This window comes from Lynx rufus, unplaced genomic scaffold, assembly GCF_022079265.1.
Source record: "Lynx rufus isolate CCGP_SWC_20201006 ecotype Redwood Valley unplaced genomic scaffold, mLynRuf1.p SCAF_15, whole genome shotgun sequence".
NCBI lineage: Eukaryota > Metazoa > Chordata > Mammalia > Carnivora > Felidae > Lynx > Lynx rufus.
Genome location: NW_025814829.1, coordinates 9,753,385 through 9,772,805, shown reverse-complemented (window position 1 = coordinate 9,772,805; position 19,421 = coordinate 9,753,385). Strand labels below are relative to the sequence as shown.

The window sequence follows — 19,421 nt, the reverse complement described above, 5'->3', positions numbered from 1 at the left end:
TCTCGCGGTCCGTGAGTTCGAGCCCCGCGTCGGGCTCTGGGCTGATGGCTCAGAGCCTGGAGCCTGTTTCAGATGCTGTGTCTCCCTCTCTCTCTGCCCCTCCCCCGTTCATGCTCTGTCTCTCTCTGTCCCAAAAATAAAATAAAAATGTTGAAAAAAAAATAAAAAAAAAAAAACTGAGACTAAACTGAGGGTTGATGGGAGGTGGGTGGGAAGGGAAAGTGGGTGATGGGCATTGAGGAGGGCACCTGTTGGGATGAGCACTGGGTGTTGTATGGAAACCAATCTGACAATAAATTTCATATTTAAAAAAAATGCAGATGTTTGCATCAAACACTTCCACGTATCTCCTGCTCCTGATAGTCTCCGGCCCTACCTGTGCCCACTGTGCCTCCGTTGAGGTGCCCCTCAGACCCTCACAGCTCAGGGCAACTAAAGCACAACCAGGAAGTGAGCACATACCAAGCCTGCCAAGACTTTCCCCCAACCCCACCCCACTTTTCAACCAAGTCTGGGAAAAGAGAATGTTCCAGAAGAAGCCAGACAGAGAAGTCCCCCTTTAAAACACGAAGGTCCCACCCACCTGCAGGAAGTCCTGCTCTGGGGTGATGTGACCAGACCAGCAGCCACAGACAACAAGAACTAAGGCAGACTGCACATGCTGTCCCTACCAGGGGAAGTGAGTCATTCGCCTGGTGGCAGTCCTCTGGTCCCCTGACAAAGCACCAAATCACCTAACCCTGAGTCACAGCCTGTTCTAGGAGAGTCAGCCTCACAGACCTGAAGAGAAAGGAAGGAAAGCAGAGAGGGAAGGAGAGCTGTAGGAAAGGAGGAGGGAGGAAGGGTAGGAGGAGGAAAGAGGGAAAGGTCAGCCATGGGGTGTTAGGTGCCAACCTTTCCGTCAGGTATCTTCAACTGGAGCCATGGGGCTGCTCCCTGAGAAAAGGAGGAGCACCTCTCACAGATGAGGTGGGGGAGGGGGCATGGAGCAAACCTGAGGGCAAGAGAGTCCCCAGAGACTAGTCTCTGGGCCAGATCCTGTGATGCCACACGTGAATGGTTCCCTTCCTGCTCCCCAAAGCCTTAGCATGGATCAATAAAGGAGTGGGTGTGGAGTGGGGTTAGGGAAGGGAGGCTTTGTCCTTGGCCTGGAGGCACACCTCCTTCCTAGTAGGAATAGCACCATAGTGGGAGTCACTAGGCAGAGAGTGGGGTTGGGGTGGGGAGGGTGGGCATCTCTACATGATTTTCAACCCAAACATTGAAGCCAAGTCCTTTCTATAAATTCCTTAGTGCCAACACTCCCAAAATGGCTACATGTAACAAACATAGTACAATTAGGATAATACAAGGGATTTGTATCCCAGAAAGCAAACAATTTAAAGTTACATACTATATGTCCATAATCTGAACTTTCTTTTTTTTTTTCAATTTTTTTTTAACATTTATTTATATTTGAGAGAGAGAGAGAGAGAGAGACAGGGACAGAGTGTGAGTGGGGGAGGGGCAGAGAGCAAGGGAGACGCAGAATCTGAAGCAGGTTCCAGGCTCTTAGCCCTTATCACAGAGCCCGATGTGAGGCTTGAACCCACGAACCGTGAGATCATGACCTGAGATGAAGTCGGTCACTCGACCGACTGAGCCACCCAGGCGCCCCCATAATCTGAACTTTCTTGGTCAACCTCTGCTACAATGAAATTGACAGAGGCTGAGTCTCCCCAGGCCCCTGGCTTCTCTCTATCCACCTTCTCTACCCTGCAACACAAATGCCTTCTGTTGCTTCCCCCATTTTTTTCATCCTTTCCTTCCTCCCCAGATTGAGAAGCATGAACACCAAGCATAAACAAAATTGATCCAATTATTTTTCTACTTCTAGAATATGCAATTCAATTTTTTTAGGGATTATTTCATGTAAGCTTTAGAAAGTAGAATGAAATTGCTTTTTCTGACATAAGCGCTTATAATATACATATACAATTATATAAATAATTTATAAATATCAGTATTTTTCAGTGCTGTAGTTAATTAGAAGATTAAAAAACCTATTAAAGCCTTTCCATTCTTGGGAAAGTTTTCTTAATTCGTTTTAATTTTAACTATTCTTTTTTTGGCTTATGGATATCTAAACTAGTATCTTGAACATATGCCTTTATTATGCATCCAGAGCAATGCAGCTGCTGGGAACACTTGAATGTTATATTTTAGAGAGAGAAATACCAAGGGAAACAGTATGGGAAAATAAAACTATTAAAGTCCATGTTTAAATAAAGTCATATTCTCCATTCCATTACCAAGTGATACATACCATAGGCCAAATTCTGCCCTAGGTTATATGCACACTGTTCTCTTTCTGACTTTAGTGGTAATTGTTCATGTATAACTGAAGGCATCAGTTAGCCCTGTGGGCACAAGAATGCCTATCCACAAAAAAAAAGCACAAATTATCTGTCTTATTATATTTGGCTCTTAGATGAAAATGATATAATATAAATGACAATTCCATTAAATAAGATAGGTTTTAAAAAGCACTACCATCAAATTTTGACCATTACAAATTTTACAGAATTACCATAGTGGCATTTCAAGACTAGAGATCGTTGAAACAAATACATAGACATTGGAAAATACTCTCCTTTTTATAGCAACTTTCAATTTTAGTAGTATATGTAATAATGTGTACTATTTTATATATATTTTCTTTTTGTATTTTATAGCTATTGGCTATATATTTAGAGCTATTGGCCCTATTAACTGAGAATCAGCCATTTTCAAGCAAGAAAAAATGGTCAATTCTTCAAATACCACTTTCTAACTTGAAATATTTATTTACTCCCAGCTTGATTTAGATCTTGATTGGATGTGTTTTCCATAGGAAAGGACTTATTGAGTTTAAATTTTTGCTGTGATATAGGAGACTGATAACATTCAGATTTGAAAAGGATAAACATTACAATGTGATGTGTAATGATTTTCTGCACACATTAGCTAATTTTTTTTGATATACATATATATATATGTATACACACACACACACATTGTTTCTATACTAATGGTTTATAGTAGTTACCAAATAGATTGGACTAGGAACAGGTGAAAATATATGGGTTGCTGGTCTGGAGGGAAAAAAAAAATTCCATAACATTATGTAAACCTCTAAGCTATCTTTTTCAGCCTGTTTTAATTTAACACTTGATGTATATCTTTCTAAGAAACTCAGACCCTTCCCTCTTAGTGAAACCTTTTGATATTTTCATCTCCGAGGAAATGTTCCCCTGCTTTTGGTCTATAGAATTTTTCTTTCCTCTTCTTCTCCACCTATTTAAATCCCATCTAGCTTCAAGAGTTAACTCACATGCTACTTTCCAAATGCATCTTTCCTGACATCTTTCTTGATCATTTCCAGTCTTGAATTCAGATTATTTTATTTTGATACATACTTTTTAATCCATGGAGGAAGGAGGGAAAGAAGAAATAATACTTGGCCCTCACCCCAGATCAACAAAGACATAATGGAGTATGGGCATCAAAATATTTTCTAAAGTTTCTACGATACTAATGATTTCTATAATTGAGAATTATTGCCTTGAGCTGAATTCTAGCTCATTTGTGCCAAGTATCAAAAATCTGATTCTCCTCTAGTGTTTCTATTTAAGCAAATGAAACATATCCATCCAATTGTCCAAGCCTGAAATCTGGGATTTATCAGAACTCCCTTCCCTTAACCTCCAATTTCTTCCATCAACAAGTTCTTTATTTTAAATTCCCAAATAGCTCTCAAACATGACCACGTCTCTAAATATCTACTATCATTATTATAGCTCAGGGTATACTTCTGTCTCACTGGGGAGCATGAGCACAGCCTAACAACCTTTTATGCTTAACCTCATGCAAACTGTTCTCCTTCACTGAAACCAAAGGGGTTTTTATGAAAAGATCATCTGCTTAGGTGATACATTTTCCCTCCCTCCCCTTCCCCCCCTCCCATCTCCTGGTCCTTACATACAACATTTCAGTACAGTCCCACTAAAAACATTTTAACATGGCCAACTATGTTCTTTAAAATACAGCCTCTTCCAAACCCTCTGGCTTATTTTACATGCTGTTCCGCTTTGCTGCATTCTACCCACACAGGCCTTTTAATTGTTCACATGGAACATATTCTCTTTTATGAAAGGGTGTTTGTGTGATTTGCTATGCATGTATAGAATGTTCTCTACTTTCTTTGCCTAGTTGAATCCTATGCATTCTATTGAATACATCTCATTATCCACTGAATTGTGTCCCCCACAAAGATAGATTGAAATGTTAATGCCCAGTGCTTATAAAAATGACCTTTTTTGGATATAGGGGCTTCCCAGATACAATCAGTTAAAATGAGGTCTTACTGAATTAGGGTGGGTCCTAATCTGATATAAGTAGGCTCTTTATAGGAAGAGAAGACACTGACACAAGCAGAGAAGATGGCCAGGTGATAATGGAGGCAGAGATTTGGTGTGAGGCATCTAAAGCTAAGAATTGCTGGGGTGCCTCAGTGGCTCAGTTGGTTAAGCGTCTGACTTCAGCTCAGGTCATAATCTCACAGTTCGTGAGTTCGAGCCCAGTGTTAGGCGCTGTGCTGACAGCTTAGAGCCTGGAGCCTGCTTTGGAATCTCTGTCTCCCTCTCTCTCTGCCCCTCCCCCAGTTGCTCTCTGTCTCTCTCCTTCAGAGATGAATGGACAAAAAACTTTTAAAAGCTAAGAATTGCTGGCAAACAGCAGAAGCCAAAAGCAAGGAAGGACACTCCTCAACAGGTTATAGAGAAAGCATCCATGGCTGTGTGGACACCTTGATTTCAAACTTCTAGCTCAAGAACTGTGTTACAATAAATTTTTGTTTTAAGCTACCCAGTTGGTGCCTTTTTTTAGGGCAGACCTAGAACACTAATACACATGTCTAATATAATTTCTTCAAGTAAGCCTTCCTTGACTTCAGTGATATGATCAAATTGTCCTTCATATGATCCCATAGAACATATTACAGTTATAATTTTGCTTTCATTGGTGTGATTATTTGATTGTCTTTTTCTCCTAATAGACTGTAAGCTCCATCATAGCAGACTATAATATGCTTTACCAAGCATTATTTTCTTTGCATGTCACATTTACAGTGTAAGCCAAATAGGCTGGGGTTTATCTTTGTTCACAATTTCTAATGGGCAGGTAACATTTTGAGGAGTTACATGATTTTCCTTAAGGTTGCACAGTTTTGAAGTAAAATGTAAACAATTAAAGCCTTCCCTTCTGACTAAATATTGTAGTTTAAAGTCACATGCAAAAATGTACAGAGAATAATTTTTACTTGGATGGTTTCACCTCTCTCCATAATCAAGTGGAAAGAATCCCTCCTTTTTATTTTGTTGGATCACAACAAGTCTTGGTTCTGCATGTCATGGATCAGGTGAGCAGGATGAGTTAAATGGGATATTCTTTCTTTAACCCACTGAAGTCATTCCTGACTGTCATAAACCATAGACATATAGAGCAGAACTTTTTATAAAATTACACGCTGTTGTACATTTAAACCATTTGTCGCAATGAGTGATATAGTTGTAAAATACATTGATTTTAATTATTTGTACAAATCATGTCCATATGTGAAGCATTACAAATATTTACATTACAACAAATGGGAAGAAAACAATTTATATTTATTTTACAAATATGTCTTCAGTTCTTTGTTTTTTAGGTAAGGGGATTCAAATAACCCCTCCTTAGATCATCATAGTGACCTAGGTTCATGGCAACTTATATTTTTAGCTAAAGATCAGAAAAACTAGAGACTATAAATCTAACTTAACCTATCCAAGGATCATTTTTCTCATCTCTGAAATGGAGATAAGCCAATGGCACAGAACTATTATTAGCACTTAAAATTTAACCATATACCATGTTTAATACAGTACATATAATCGGTGCTCAATGGCAGCTATTATTATCAGCATTTTTAACTGATTATTCTAAAATATAATTTGGTAAATTCAATGAATATGTAATTAGTTTTAGATAACTAAAACTGTTCAACTAACTCAGGTGACATTCGGCTGGCTGGATACAAACAGAAGGCTTTGCACAAATACGCAATGTTTAACATTTGCATCGACACTTATAGGTAAAACTTTGGAAATTATTAAAGAAACAATGTGGATTGAGAGTCTTTTGGGATGAGAATTGAGGTGGTATTCCCATGAGAATCCCAGTGCACAGAGCTTACTGAACTGAATGAGGAAGCTTCCATAAGGTTGCATGGACATTCTATGTTCCCTCAATCAATAGAGACATGGGAATACCTTGATAAAGTGTGCACATGGGCATACACCGCAGAGATTAATTGAGAGACTTGGTTTATCTATTCTCGCAATGTTGGCTAAATTGCATTTTCTTTTTCTTCAGAACTATCAATAGTTTTCCTTTTTCAGATTGAATACATAAATCAAAAGAACGTATTTCATGAGCAAACGGTGATTATTAACCCCCTATTCTTCATCTATTGATTCCAAAAACTTGATTTACCATGCATTCTTTCCTTCATTGTATTAGATTAGAACTGCTCTTTTTCACATTACCGTGGCTAGAACCGTCTTTGGCTCTTGAACTGTCAGGGTCTCAAGGAGCCTTCAAAAAGAGCATAGAAAATGCATATAACCTCCCTGCTAAACCATTTCTTGCTTCCAGAGTTGCAGTATCTCATCAGTTTCAAATTATAAATTGCTTTACTGTATTTCAGCATAATTACTGAAGGATTTCTATAGTGATGGTTCTTTGATGCTATTTGTCCTATGAAATATGTGGAACTGTTTAAGGGAAAACAGTATTTTCATAAGAAAGGCTGAGTTTCTACTTTTAAATGATAGGCATCTAAATGTGAGCATGCTGTTAAGTTGTCTCACCTACCAACCCATAACGAACTGTGGAAGTAAAATTCTTCAGGTATTTCAAAACTTTTTTTTTGAGAAAGAAAATCAAAAGAGATCTCTCGCAAGAACTAGAAGCACGTGCTGATTCAATATGAAAACTAAGCTTTAAAAAATCTGCTAATGTTATCAGTGTTCCCCATTTGATAATAAAAAGTCTGAATTGATTTTTTCCAGGTTTAGTACAAAAAATATGACATAACGAATTTCAGCTTGATATAATTTGAAATAGCCAATATATTAAACCCCAAAGTGAAATTTAAATTGGCAATCGTGTCAGATTCAAGTCCCTGAATGAATATTAATTTAAAAACTAATCATTTTCCAACAGGTTGAAGCTTCAAAATGCTAGTTCTAGAATAAAAGCTGTTAGATCCATTACTATAACATCGGGCATCTTTTGTTTAAGAAACTAGACCTCCAATGTTCAGTATGTCTGCCTCTTCCTGGCATCTTTTTTGCCCAGGGATTTAATTATTTAAAACTCATTTCTGTTTTCTGAATTTGGGAAATTAAAATTCTGATTTTACTGATGGAAAGCTGATACTGAGTGAACTGTCTGAGGTAAGGTGTAAGGTCAGACCTGTTCATTAATTTTATGTCACTAGCCCTTTGTAAGTTAAATTCTGGTTTCTGAGCCAATTTTATGAGTAAAGGTGTTTTATTTTTACACACACATATACACACATGCACATGCACATCCCATATAAGTTCATTGCTTTATGACCATATTGGAAGATGAGTAAAAATATGCATACACATTAATTAGATTTGCAATCTGAAATGAGACTAAACTGGATTATCGATTATGTGCTCTATCTTATGCCCAGCATGATAGAAATCTCTAATTCACAAATCAAACAGAATTTGGATGTACTATATAATAATGCAACAGCAAGTTACATTTTATAACATATTCTTTGCAGGTATACAGTGACAGAGTTGGAAACTGCTTTTGTCCATATCTTGGCCAGAAAATCTACCAGAAAAAAAGTTTCTCTATGAATGCTAGACAGCATGGGGAAGCAGAAAAAAGCATAAGCCAGATGGTAAGCTCACAGAGCAGGCTCTGTCACCATCTAGACAACCCCACACAACTCAAGAGCTTTCTTTCCTTTATGTTTTAGAGACTGAGAAAGAGGGCATAAGTGAATGGAGGGGGAGAGAGAGAGAGAGAGAGGGAGAGAAAGAGAAACAGAGCTTACCCGAAGCATGGTAGAGCTTGCCCAAAGCAGGGCTCAAACTCACAAACCGTGGGATCATGACCTGAGCACAAGTCAGATGCTTAACCAACTGAGCCACCCAGGCGCCCCACTCAAGAGCTTTTTGTACTTCAACTGTGCCTCACTTCACACTCCACTTACTCCTTTATGTGCATTCAGGAAGAATTCAGGGAAGCCTCCCTTTATCACCTAGTCCAAACCTCATATCACATAAGTAAGGAAACTAAGTCAAATGGTTTTGTTAAGATGACCGAGTAGCATTACTTGAATAAATTATCCCTAATTCTGATCTCTTATCCTCCCTACTACACTATAACACCCTTTAAAGAATGAGCATGTTCCTTTTTAAACATCTATAATATGAATTATTATAAATTTCATAACATCTTAAATGTATTCAAACTGATGTCAAATCTAAAGGAAGCCTATGCAGATCTCTGATTTAGAGTCAATAATCACTCTAATTTTCATTTGAATGAATCCAGATTCTCATAATGCTGGGTGTCTCCAAATCCACTAAAAAATGCCAGGTGAACCAGTGACTGATCGATATGGTTTTTCTAATGTTTTATGACCACTTCATAGTTTTAATGTAAAATGAAGAATGGGGGAAAACTTATGCAAAAAAAAAATAAAAGAAATATACAAATTGGAGAGGACAAGTTTTCTCTTGATAGTCAAACAGATATGAAATAAAGCAGTCTCATTAAATCATAAGGACTTTAACCTTTTCTTTAAAGAAGGGAACGACTTAATGATTTATAAAGAAATTTTTGCCTAAACTAGGAAATGACTCATATTTGACATGTATTGAAATGATAATGCTGATTTCAACAGGCACTCTAAGAGCATTTTACTCCTAGGAAAGTAATTCAGTCATGGTTACCTTTTCACATTTGGATTTTAAACTTTCTTTTGTAAAGCTTTTAATGTAGTATTGCCTGCCAAAACATGGCAGTTTCACAGATAAGGCAAAATAAAGGGAAGTAAAAAAAGAAAAACCAAAAAACATTTTTTAACAATTGTTTATACAAAGATACGTAACCAACATTATCTATTTGACATCTTCTTCAACAGTTTCTATTTTCCTATTTTTAACATTATAAACCAATTCTGTTGCACTGGTCAGTGGGGGAAATGGACAATTTCAAGATATAGAACAAATTAGTCCCCTATCTGTAACTACCGAACAAATGAGAAGCAAACACCACCAGATTGAACCCATCATGTGCTATAGACAGGGCCTTATAACCAGACATGACTTACCCTCCAAACCCTAGTGCTCTGGAATGTTGCCCCCTGCCAACTGCATTTGATAAACCCATACGCTAAGTAAAAGCCAAGTACATAAGGCAAAACACCCTGATTTGATATTACTTTCTCAATACCTTCCTGTAGAAATCAATCATTGTTACCTCTTTGCATTTATATTTTAAATTTTCTTCCTAAGGCCTTTAATGTACTACGCAAAGGCATGACAGAACTTCACAGTTATAATCAGGCAAAACAAAGATATGTCACAAAGTGTACTGAAATCCTCAAGAATGATATCTGTGCTGAAATAAACTTTAAAACCCAAATAACAATTCTCAAGGCCCTCTAAGGAAGTCTACTTGATAACTGCTTCAGGCTGCAAGAACAGTGTGAAAAATCAAAGATCATTTCAATAAAAAAAAATGAGGGTATGGGGTGCCTGCGTGGCTCAGTTGGTTCAGCATCTGACTCCTGGTTTCTGCTCAGGTGATGATTTAACGATTCAGTTTATCAAGCCCCATGTCAGGCTACAAGATGACAGCACAAAGCTCCTTGGGATTCTCTCTCTCCCAGTCTCTCTGCTCCCTCACCTGCTCATGTTCTCCTTCTAAATAAATAAATAAATAAATAAATAAATAAATAAACAAACTTAAAAAAAAGAATAAGGGTACAATTATCCTCTAGTGTGAATGGGGTTTGCACGAACCCCTATTTGGCCACTCCTGTGAGTACGAGGAATTGGGACTACACACACGGGACCTCTGGTGTGAAAGACAAGGATGACTTTTGGCCACATTGGGCCATTCCAGTACCCTGGAGAAAAAAAAAAAAACAAAAACAAAAAAAAGGATACACTCTGTCTGCATTCCCAGGAACTGTAAAATACCAGATAGCTCACAGTTCTCTCAGCCTTTAACAGCTTCTAAGGCTAAAACAAACTGTGGCTGACAACTAAAGTAATAATATAACACTTTCTGAGTGTTTGAAGTGTAAAGTTCATTAGTTCTAAGGTCAGCATTTTAATGCAACAGCCAAATTTCACTCATATCATCAGATGCTATCTGGGAAAGACAGCCAGGCGGGGGGGCAGGGGGGCGGTGATGCTGCCATGACTGGTAAAATTAGTACTAGGCACTGAAAGAGCCCTTCCACATTGTTTAGCAAAATATATTAACCAAATAAAACAAAAATTCCCTGAGGTTGTCATCATCCCAAAGAGCATTGTCCTAAGCTTCTGTGGGAGTTTTCACAGCAGTGGGTGAGGGGGGAAATGCCGGACTATCAAGCGATACATCATTAGGTCATTTAAATGTTATTTTTCTTTCCTTGTCATTTACACGTAAATGAAATCTAAAAATACTGCTTCAGATCTTGTGGGGAGATGCCATGTAAGGAAAGAAAGGAAGACGGATCCTCGTGTTTAACCAAATGTTAAATATTTTTTATTTTACTCACCTGCACACTAAGATGAATCCATTTCTTCACAAGAATTCTCCCCAGTGTCATTACTTTTATTGGAGGCTGCAAACCATTTACTGTGCGATAATAAAACATGGTCTCTTTCTCAGATATTGTAAGTTTGAACACAATCTGCCCATCCACCGTCTTTTCTATAACACACCTTAGGAAGCAACCAGAAAAGAGAAAAGGTCAGCATCCAACCAAAAGACATGCGAAGGCAATTGTGCAGTTACGGGGGCATGAAAACCCCACTCAGAAGGTGCACTGTGAACTAGTGCCTGAATGCCATTCTAGGCAGAGCCAAGTTTTACTCCAATTAAGAAGCCCTTTAATTTCAATTTTTTAAAAATGGAATTTTTATTTACAGTATATTCCCCAGAACCTCAACACCCTTTATTAGAGATTAATGGTGGAAATGACAGTGGTTGAGTCATCCTGCAAAACCAACATTTAGCCTATTGGCTCATTAGTCTTCTGCTATTTCTTTTATAGGAAGCAGCACGCTACGCTACGTCCGGCTTGGGTATTGAGTCACCAGTGCAAATCTTTCTCTCTTTTTTTTTTAATGCAAAGAGAATTTAGTGTCCATAGAAGACTGCTAGCCCTGAAGTCAGAAGTGCTCTATTTAATTCCCATGATGAAATGGAGAATGGACAACTACAGCTTCTTCTTACTTCCTCATTGACTGGCCAGAAGTCAAAGCCAGTGTCTGTAAGAGGACCGGCTGGCTCTCCACGGCCACACAGTCCAACTGAGACACTGAGATAACGTTGATGATCTTGGATTAAAGGTCATACAATCTTCTAAAGAACACAGTGAAATCATATTTTGATAAAAAAGAAGAATTTTCAAGAACTTTCTAGGTCTTCTGTCAGGCCAACTATCCAACTATTTTTTAAAAATGACTTCTATCCTTACCACAGTGGCACACTTACCCCATCCCTTTAAATCGACAGATGGTGTTTTTATAAATATTTATTTTCTATGTTAATTTGTGTTTAATATAAGTTAATTATATCATTGGATATTACCAGACACTGAACAGAAACAGTTATGAACTTAAGCTCACTCCTATCACATTCAATGTAGCAACTCAACTTTTTAGCAGAATATTATAAATGCTAGCTTGTAGCCTCCTGAGTGGATTATTCCCAAAGATCTGTTATTTAAAGACAAATATCCCTGACATTAGCCATTAACATCTCCCCAAATGACTAGCTCTGAAAGATGCCCATCAGCCTACATGTCACAGACAAGAACTCAACAAGGTGGCACATCCCAGGGAGGAGAATTTCATCAGATGCTGGAGGAGCCTGGTTCCCTTTCTTCACCCAGTTGCCTCCTACTCAGCTCAGCATCTCCATGATTATGCCTGGTCGTGGAATACCCTTCTTCCTGGCTGAAGACTGCTTAAGGGGCCTTCCTTGGTATTCACTTGCTGCCTCAGTCATGACACTGATACAGGGCTCCTGAGTGGCCTAGTCAGTTAAGCTTCCAACTCTTGATTTCAGCTCAGGTCATGATCTCACTGTTCATGAGTTTGAGCCCCATGTCAGGCTCTGCACTGACAGTGGAAGAGCTTGCTTGGGATTCTCTCTCTCCCTCTCTCTCTGGCCCTCCCCCACTTGTGCACATGCATGCGCGCTCTCACTCTCTCTCTCTCAAAATAAATAAACATTTTTTTTTAACGTAATGACACCGATCCATCTGTCTTCCCATTAGTCATGAGTTTTCTGAGAACAAAGCAGAGCCTAATATAGAGCAGACTCTCAAGAAATGATGTGTCAATGACCAAATCAAGAGGAGAAAGTATCAAAGAGGCAAAGATAAGATGGGGAAAACCAAGAATAATTACTAAAGATGTTTTAAAACTTTCCTTACAGGTTACGTTTTCCACAAATTATTGCTTCTCACTTGCATTTATTCTTTTGTGGAGTTAAGAGGTAAGAATAAGATTGGAGAACACTTACCAGTTACTATTTCACTGTTACTGGTCTTCCTAGACCAGTCCATACTGGTATGGACCAGAAATACACGTATTTCGTGATAAAGTTATGAGAACAAGTATATTTTTTAACATAGGCAAATAGATTGGCATAAAGGTTTTATATAAAGTAGAGATAAGGCTTCATAGAAATTCTGTGTTTTTTTAACCCTTTGGTGGACAGATATTTTTAAATCACTGGGATGAAAAGAGTTGTCTCTTTACCCCCTGCCGTAAGATGTCTAAGGTCCAAGAAGAGTTTGCCTGCATTCGTTTTACTTGAGTTTAAACCAACAAGTTAAAATGTGACCATTACTCAAGAATGTATTTGCCAAATGCAGGCTTATTTTCCCAAGCTTACTGAAAATGCATTTCTTAATATGTTATTGATTATCTTCCTTGCTATTTTGTTTGCTTGTAAACATACTAGCTTTGGTAGATAATGAATGTGAAAGGAAGGCAGGTAGCAAAATATTTAGGAACTGGATTTATTCTGCTCCTGGATAAACAATAATTGGATAATCCATGTTTTGTTTGTTTTACTTATCTAGTGCAAACACCCCGAAATTCCCCCAATTCCCATAGTTATTTTAGTTTTGAGAATGAAAACGACCTTGATGCATGGAACTCTCCAGACCGTAAACCATGTGCCACTGCCTCTATCAATACCCCTCTATCTTATTTATACTAAATGATACCAATAAGAGAAGAATTTGGTAGAGACAGATCTCCTGGGGAGGGGGAGGGGGCACTTGGGGAAAAAAAAAAAAAGTTTTTCCCAGCCATATTTGCCAACAGACAATTCTTGGACATTCTTTACATAAACGGAGTAGGTTGGCTCTACTGACATTTCAAACAGTAAGAAAACAGGGTTTTCTTTTAGGGATGACACAGAAATAGAAATAATGCTTTGTGATCATTCTCACTTCACATGAAGAAAAATGCCGACTTTCACTTGGCAAATTAAAACTAAACACCAAAGACATTTAAGTCATATTTGCTTATAAGATTATAAGACTTTTCTGGTTTGTTTCACAAGTTTTTAGATATTTGGTTAACGCTCTCAAACAAAGAAACTGTCACAAGGGGGAGAGCCAAAAGCTCTACAGGAAGACAGAAGATAAACAAAAAGTGCCTCAAAACTTCCTTACTTATTCAAATCTCCAGATCGGCTCTAAATACTTAGGGAAAACACATGAGATGGCAGCTTTAGAAAACATTACAGAATGAAAACCAAGTGATTATATAAACAAAAAATGACAAAGCCCCACTACAAACTCACTGAAGGCATTTCTACTGGGATCGATGGCATAAAATCTATTGGGACGCTTTTATGCTTATCTATATATTTCCAAACAGGAGACACAACAAGGCAAAGGGCAAAAAGCTGTATCCTTTCAGAGTTAGAGGATTATTCATTTATTCAACTCATGTTATTGGGCATCTTCCATGAGTCAAACAAACACCTCTTCCTGGGAAAATACGGATGAATTAAAGACAGTCCTAAGCCCTTAGAGAGCCATCTGCCTGATGAAAATTTTATACTCCAGCAGAAGCAGGTTGTTTATAAAAACCTAGATCAAGACTTAGGAAATATCAATTATTTGTACTACTAGCCCGTGCACTGTAAAGCTCACACTGAGCCTGGCTGAGCCTCTGAAGGCCAAGACCAAAGGTTTGGCTAAACGGCCAGGGAATACATGAGACACGTGTAAACACGTCTGTCTGCAAGGAAGCTATCTTAACATATTCTTTTTTGAGGGCTCGCTTCATCCATGGAAAGGAGAAACAACTGTAAATTTGGGAAAACAATATTTGCAATGTAAACTTAAACAGGAAGACGGCCATAGCAACTGGTCTTCAACTGCATGGATTCCAGTGTTCGCCTTCCTTTCTAGTTTAAGGATTCGTGTTGCAAGTCTTCACTACTATGGCTCAGGACCCCTAGGAAAGCTTACACTCACTCCACTACTTACATTACACCTTCCTTCTCAGGTTTCAGCCACACAGCTAGAGTAAATGATGCCGCCAGCCTTGGAGAAGGAGGAGAAGAAAAGCAATTCTTGTGATTTCCAAAAATAAAACTTGTGGAATTGCTATGAGCGTTGGGACACAGATCACGCTTGTCTGCGGTGATGCAGCTCCCGAGGCCCGCGGAGAACAGGGCGATGTGGCCGGGCGGTGAAGACCTGTATGGGCAGTCCTGGATGCACATCCGCTGGGTACAGAACTGCAGACTGGCGGCAGCAGTGGAGCTCTGACAAAAAGTGCTGCGGCCTGGGAGCCCACATGTTGCTTGGGGTGGCACGATGGAAACATTCTTGAAAGCTCCCACGTTCTCCAGCCTCGGGAAAAGGCCCTGTGAGTCAGCCAGCGAGATGGCAGCGAAATACGCAAAGGTCAATGTTGCAATGACGTGGGACAAGAAGCGGAAGCCCGGTGAAAGAGCCAGGCGACTCATGTTCACAAAAAAGCATTCTCCTCCTGATAAAGCATTCCTAAATAAATAATAAGGCCAATGCCGCCTGCCAGCAACACTTTAAAGCAGGGTGCTTTAAGTAACGTTGAGATACTCCATTTTCGGGAAGCTGCAGACACGTTTTCACACTGAGGTAATACCACAGACGTTCTTAGCAACGGTGAAGACATGAGTAGCAGCTGGTGTCTGGGAATCAAAAACAAAGTGTCAAGGAAAAGCTGCTACATCTTTAAAATTTAAGTTCATCCCAAGCCTGCGGACTGTGAGCCCCCGATGAGAAACATTACTGAACTTCTCAAAGAGCAAAAACATTCTGAAACACACTGTCTAGAGGAAAACACTTATTCTTTGGTTAGGTAACCTTTGTATCGGGCAAATCAGACACTTTGAAAGTGCCCAGGACAACCAGTTTCCCATGTGTAGTCATACACGGATACACATATACTTCTTGTGAATACATTTCACCGCACAGCAATTTAAGAGTGCTACTCTACCCCAGGGAATTAGCACTATCTACTTAACAAGGTAAAGAATTGCATAGATTTTCTTTAGATGGGCACCTTATGTTGTAGCACACAGCTAACTTACAGATGTCCGAAATAAAGCTGGCAAAGCGCTTTGGGCCTTTCCCCCAACCCAGCATGTGCAGCAACTTTAAGCTCACAGGAAAGCTGATTAGAAACCCAACACCATCTGTCTGTCCTATGCCTTAGTATTTAGCAAACGTTTGTGTTCGTGTTTCCTCCTATGACTATGTATTTGTAGGTTAAATATGGGCCCCTAATACTGTGTAAGTAATTGTATTGATAAATAAGCTGAATTACCATCTCTTTATTGCATTTCAACCAGTCCCCTCAGTGTGACAAATGGCTCTTCACAGGACCGCTGTCCCTCGTTGCCTGGCAACGCTGCGGTAACCCCCGGGTTACTCTTAGCAAATAGGCCACAGCAGCAGGAATTCTGCAAGGAAGACGTGGGTGCCCAAGTAAAGTATTCTGCACGGCAAACACTTGGTTACCTGAAACTCAGAGCGCAGTCTGCTTGGTGGCCCGCCTGGAACTGAACTCTCCAGGCTTCCAGCAGGTGCTTCAAGCAGTGGGAGGGACCTGGATGGGGCCAGGCATGCATAATTTTAAAGTAGCAGTACACCTTAACCCATAATCTCCGTTTAGCCCCTCCCCTTTGCCGCTTTCGCACACCTCAATCCATTTAATCATGGAGTCAAAATGACCCGCCACTAATACAGTAACACAAGGAGTCATTTCCAGTGCCCTTTCTCCTTTCTGGGGAAACAAAATAGAATTCTAAACCTTAGTATATTGAGGCCCTAACAGCTTGGTCCATGGATGTAAGTTTCTGTTGATCGCTTCATTGTTGCTGCCTTCTTCACCCCTGGATACCCCCTTCTGAAAACACGTTTCTCTACTTCATGAGGAACAGCTGATGTTATCTCTAAATGTTGCATTTTGAAATGAGAGATTTTAATTAAACTACAGAAGCAAGAGGATTATTGACTTTTTAGCTGCCTAATTGGATATGAATATGTATATATGCATGAGTACGTGTTTGATGTCAATTCTATGTAGTTTCTATTATATTCAAAATTCTCCCTTCTCTACTATCTGAGATATCTCATCCTAGATGCGAAATATTCTGAAGCAACTGATACATCTATCGCTTCATTCTTATCTTAAAAATGGAAAACTTGTTTGGGAAAAAACTAGGTGATTGTGGTTCTGTTTTCTGTAAGTTATCCTATTCAGAAAAATGTTTAGAAATGAGAGAACTGTTTTTGGTGTTTCTTGTTAGTAAGGCAGCCAGAAACAAACCCAAAGTGTCATCTCTTTGATTTCCTTTCTTGTCTCTTCAATGAGAGGCATAGAAACCACAACCTTTTATATATCAAGCTTATCAGGACTAGGTGCTTCTGGAGAAAACTTTCACCTTTTGTCAAAATATCCTATTTTCCACTTGTTGGTTATTACAATCTTATAAGGGCAAATTTCATTAAAAACAAATACTAATGTAATACCAGCTAATATATAATTCCTTGAGAGCTTGGGAAGATACATTTGGAAATAGATACATAGGATTCAGTGAATTAGACAAATGCATTGTTCAGACCTGTTACAAAACATGCACATTTGCCTTTAAACAATCTATTCAATCTCTAGCTTGCCCTTATGCTTTGTGAATCCAAGGCCTAACTTTTTAAATTGTGTATCTTCAGTGTATCTTTTGGGTCACCATTCAGGGGATGAGAATCCTTCTACCATATAACTGCTGCTTTGTAGTAGGAAGTCATGACTCAAAATAGACAATCTAAGATTAGCGACTCTGCTCCACATTCAGAAACTCTGCCTGTAATTTGCAAAGGCAGACAATGGATTGACACATCCCTCAACTTTTGCTTTTGGGTACTATCAATCTTGAGGACACATCCAGTAAATGAATTGGGCACCAACAGTTCCACCACCCCTAGAAGTGCCTGAGTAAGAAGTTTAGGAAAAAATGAACACGTACAGGAGGAAAATTTAGCTAACTACGTACACTTTCTCCCCCCACCCCCCACCCCCATATATTTCTGTGGATTCACTGAGTAATTCTGGTTTGGATCAGCGTGGCTGAGTTTGGATGGTATGGTTTGGCCTCACTCTCTCATCTAGTGGTTGCCTTGACAGTCATGGGAGCATACCCCAGGCTCATTCTGATAGGAGCAGAAAGATTCTTAGCAACATAAGATGGGAGGTTCCCATGTGCAAGTACTTGTCATGCCTCTGCTCGCATCACATTTGCTAATGTCCCAGTGACCAGAGCAGTCACATGATGAGGTCAAGAGTCAATAGCTATAAAATAGATCCTATTCTTCAAAGAAGGAATGGCAAAGTCACACTGCAAGGGGGCACACAGAATGAAGAGAATTTGTGAGCGTTTTGCAATCTACCAAAGAGAGGTGCTAGCAATTTCTTTTTCTCGCTGTGAAAACATCATGTCACATTGAATCAGAATTTCCTTGTTTTGAAAAAGTCAAGAAAATAGTGTTTTAGTTAGACAACTCTAAGTAAGTTCATACTCCTTATTCTGGAAAAGCTTACTATAATAAGCTAAGTTTTTCAAACACCTGAGAGTGAGTTTTGATGGGCAAAATCAAGAAGTATCCCTTATTCCTGGATTTTTAGCATCCATGGATTTACTATTAAAATTGTTTCACTTCTGGCATAACTGATCAAGAAAACATAATAGATGTATAATAATATTGGATATGATAATACAGGCATTAACTATAGATATAATCTGGTTACAAATATAAGAATACATTGTAGGCAACTTTATAAGAATTGAACTTTAATTCTTAGACAAATTAGACAAATTCCTAAAAACATCCCAACCTAAGATAACTTGAGAAGACAAATAGAAACAACCCAAATTAATTTTAATTAAACTAATTCTGATTTTTACAGTCTTGCAAATACAATAAAAGAGAGTATTTCCCATTTTATTTTATGAGGCCAGTATAACTTTGACACACATGTTAAAGAAAAAAAAAACAGAAAGGAAAATATGAAAAAAAGAAAAATTATAGGCCTTTCTCGCTAAGGTACTTAAACTAAAAACAAAAAAAAATTCTGAATAAAACATAAGCAAATTGAATCTAGAAATGTATAAAGAGATTAAATCTCCTGATCAAGTTGGGCTTATTCCAGAATTACAAAATCTATTTGAATTTTAAAATATATTAATGTAATTCACCATAAAAATATATTAAAGAAAAAAATTCATGTGATTTGTTTGGGACCAAAATCCTTAAAAAAGGATTATTAATTGAGAACCAAAAACTATTTATTTAGGACCAAATCCCTTAACAAACTAAACACATAACTTGACACAGGATATTTGCAAAAACCACCATCATAAATCATCATCATCATCTTCTTCTTCCTGATAATTAGCACTTCTGTAAAATCAGGAGTAGAACAAGAATACACACTATCACTGCCTCTATTAAATATTTTATTAGCCAGTGCATTGAAATAAGGAAAATAAATACCAAGGTAAGTACTGAAATGATT

At 38.5% G+C, this 19,421-nt stretch overlaps 1 protein-coding gene across 1 annotated transcript in view; it reads right to left on the bottom strand.

Moving 5' to 3' along the window:
* USH2A (usherin) overlaps positions 1–15,333 on the bottom strand; it is a 754,837-nt gene extending 739,504 nt beyond the window's left edge. The window contains exons 1-2 of the mRNA XM_047077230.1: positions 14,849–15,333; positions 10,883–11,048 (exon numbers count right to left, since the gene is read on the bottom strand). Of these exons, the coding sequence (XP_046933186.1) occupies positions 10,883–11,048; positions 14,849–15,333 (651 nt within the window). The remainder of the gene's footprint in view (positions 1–10,882; positions 11,049–14,848) is intronic.
* Between the last annotated feature and the right edge of the window lie 4,088 nt (positions 15,334–19,421).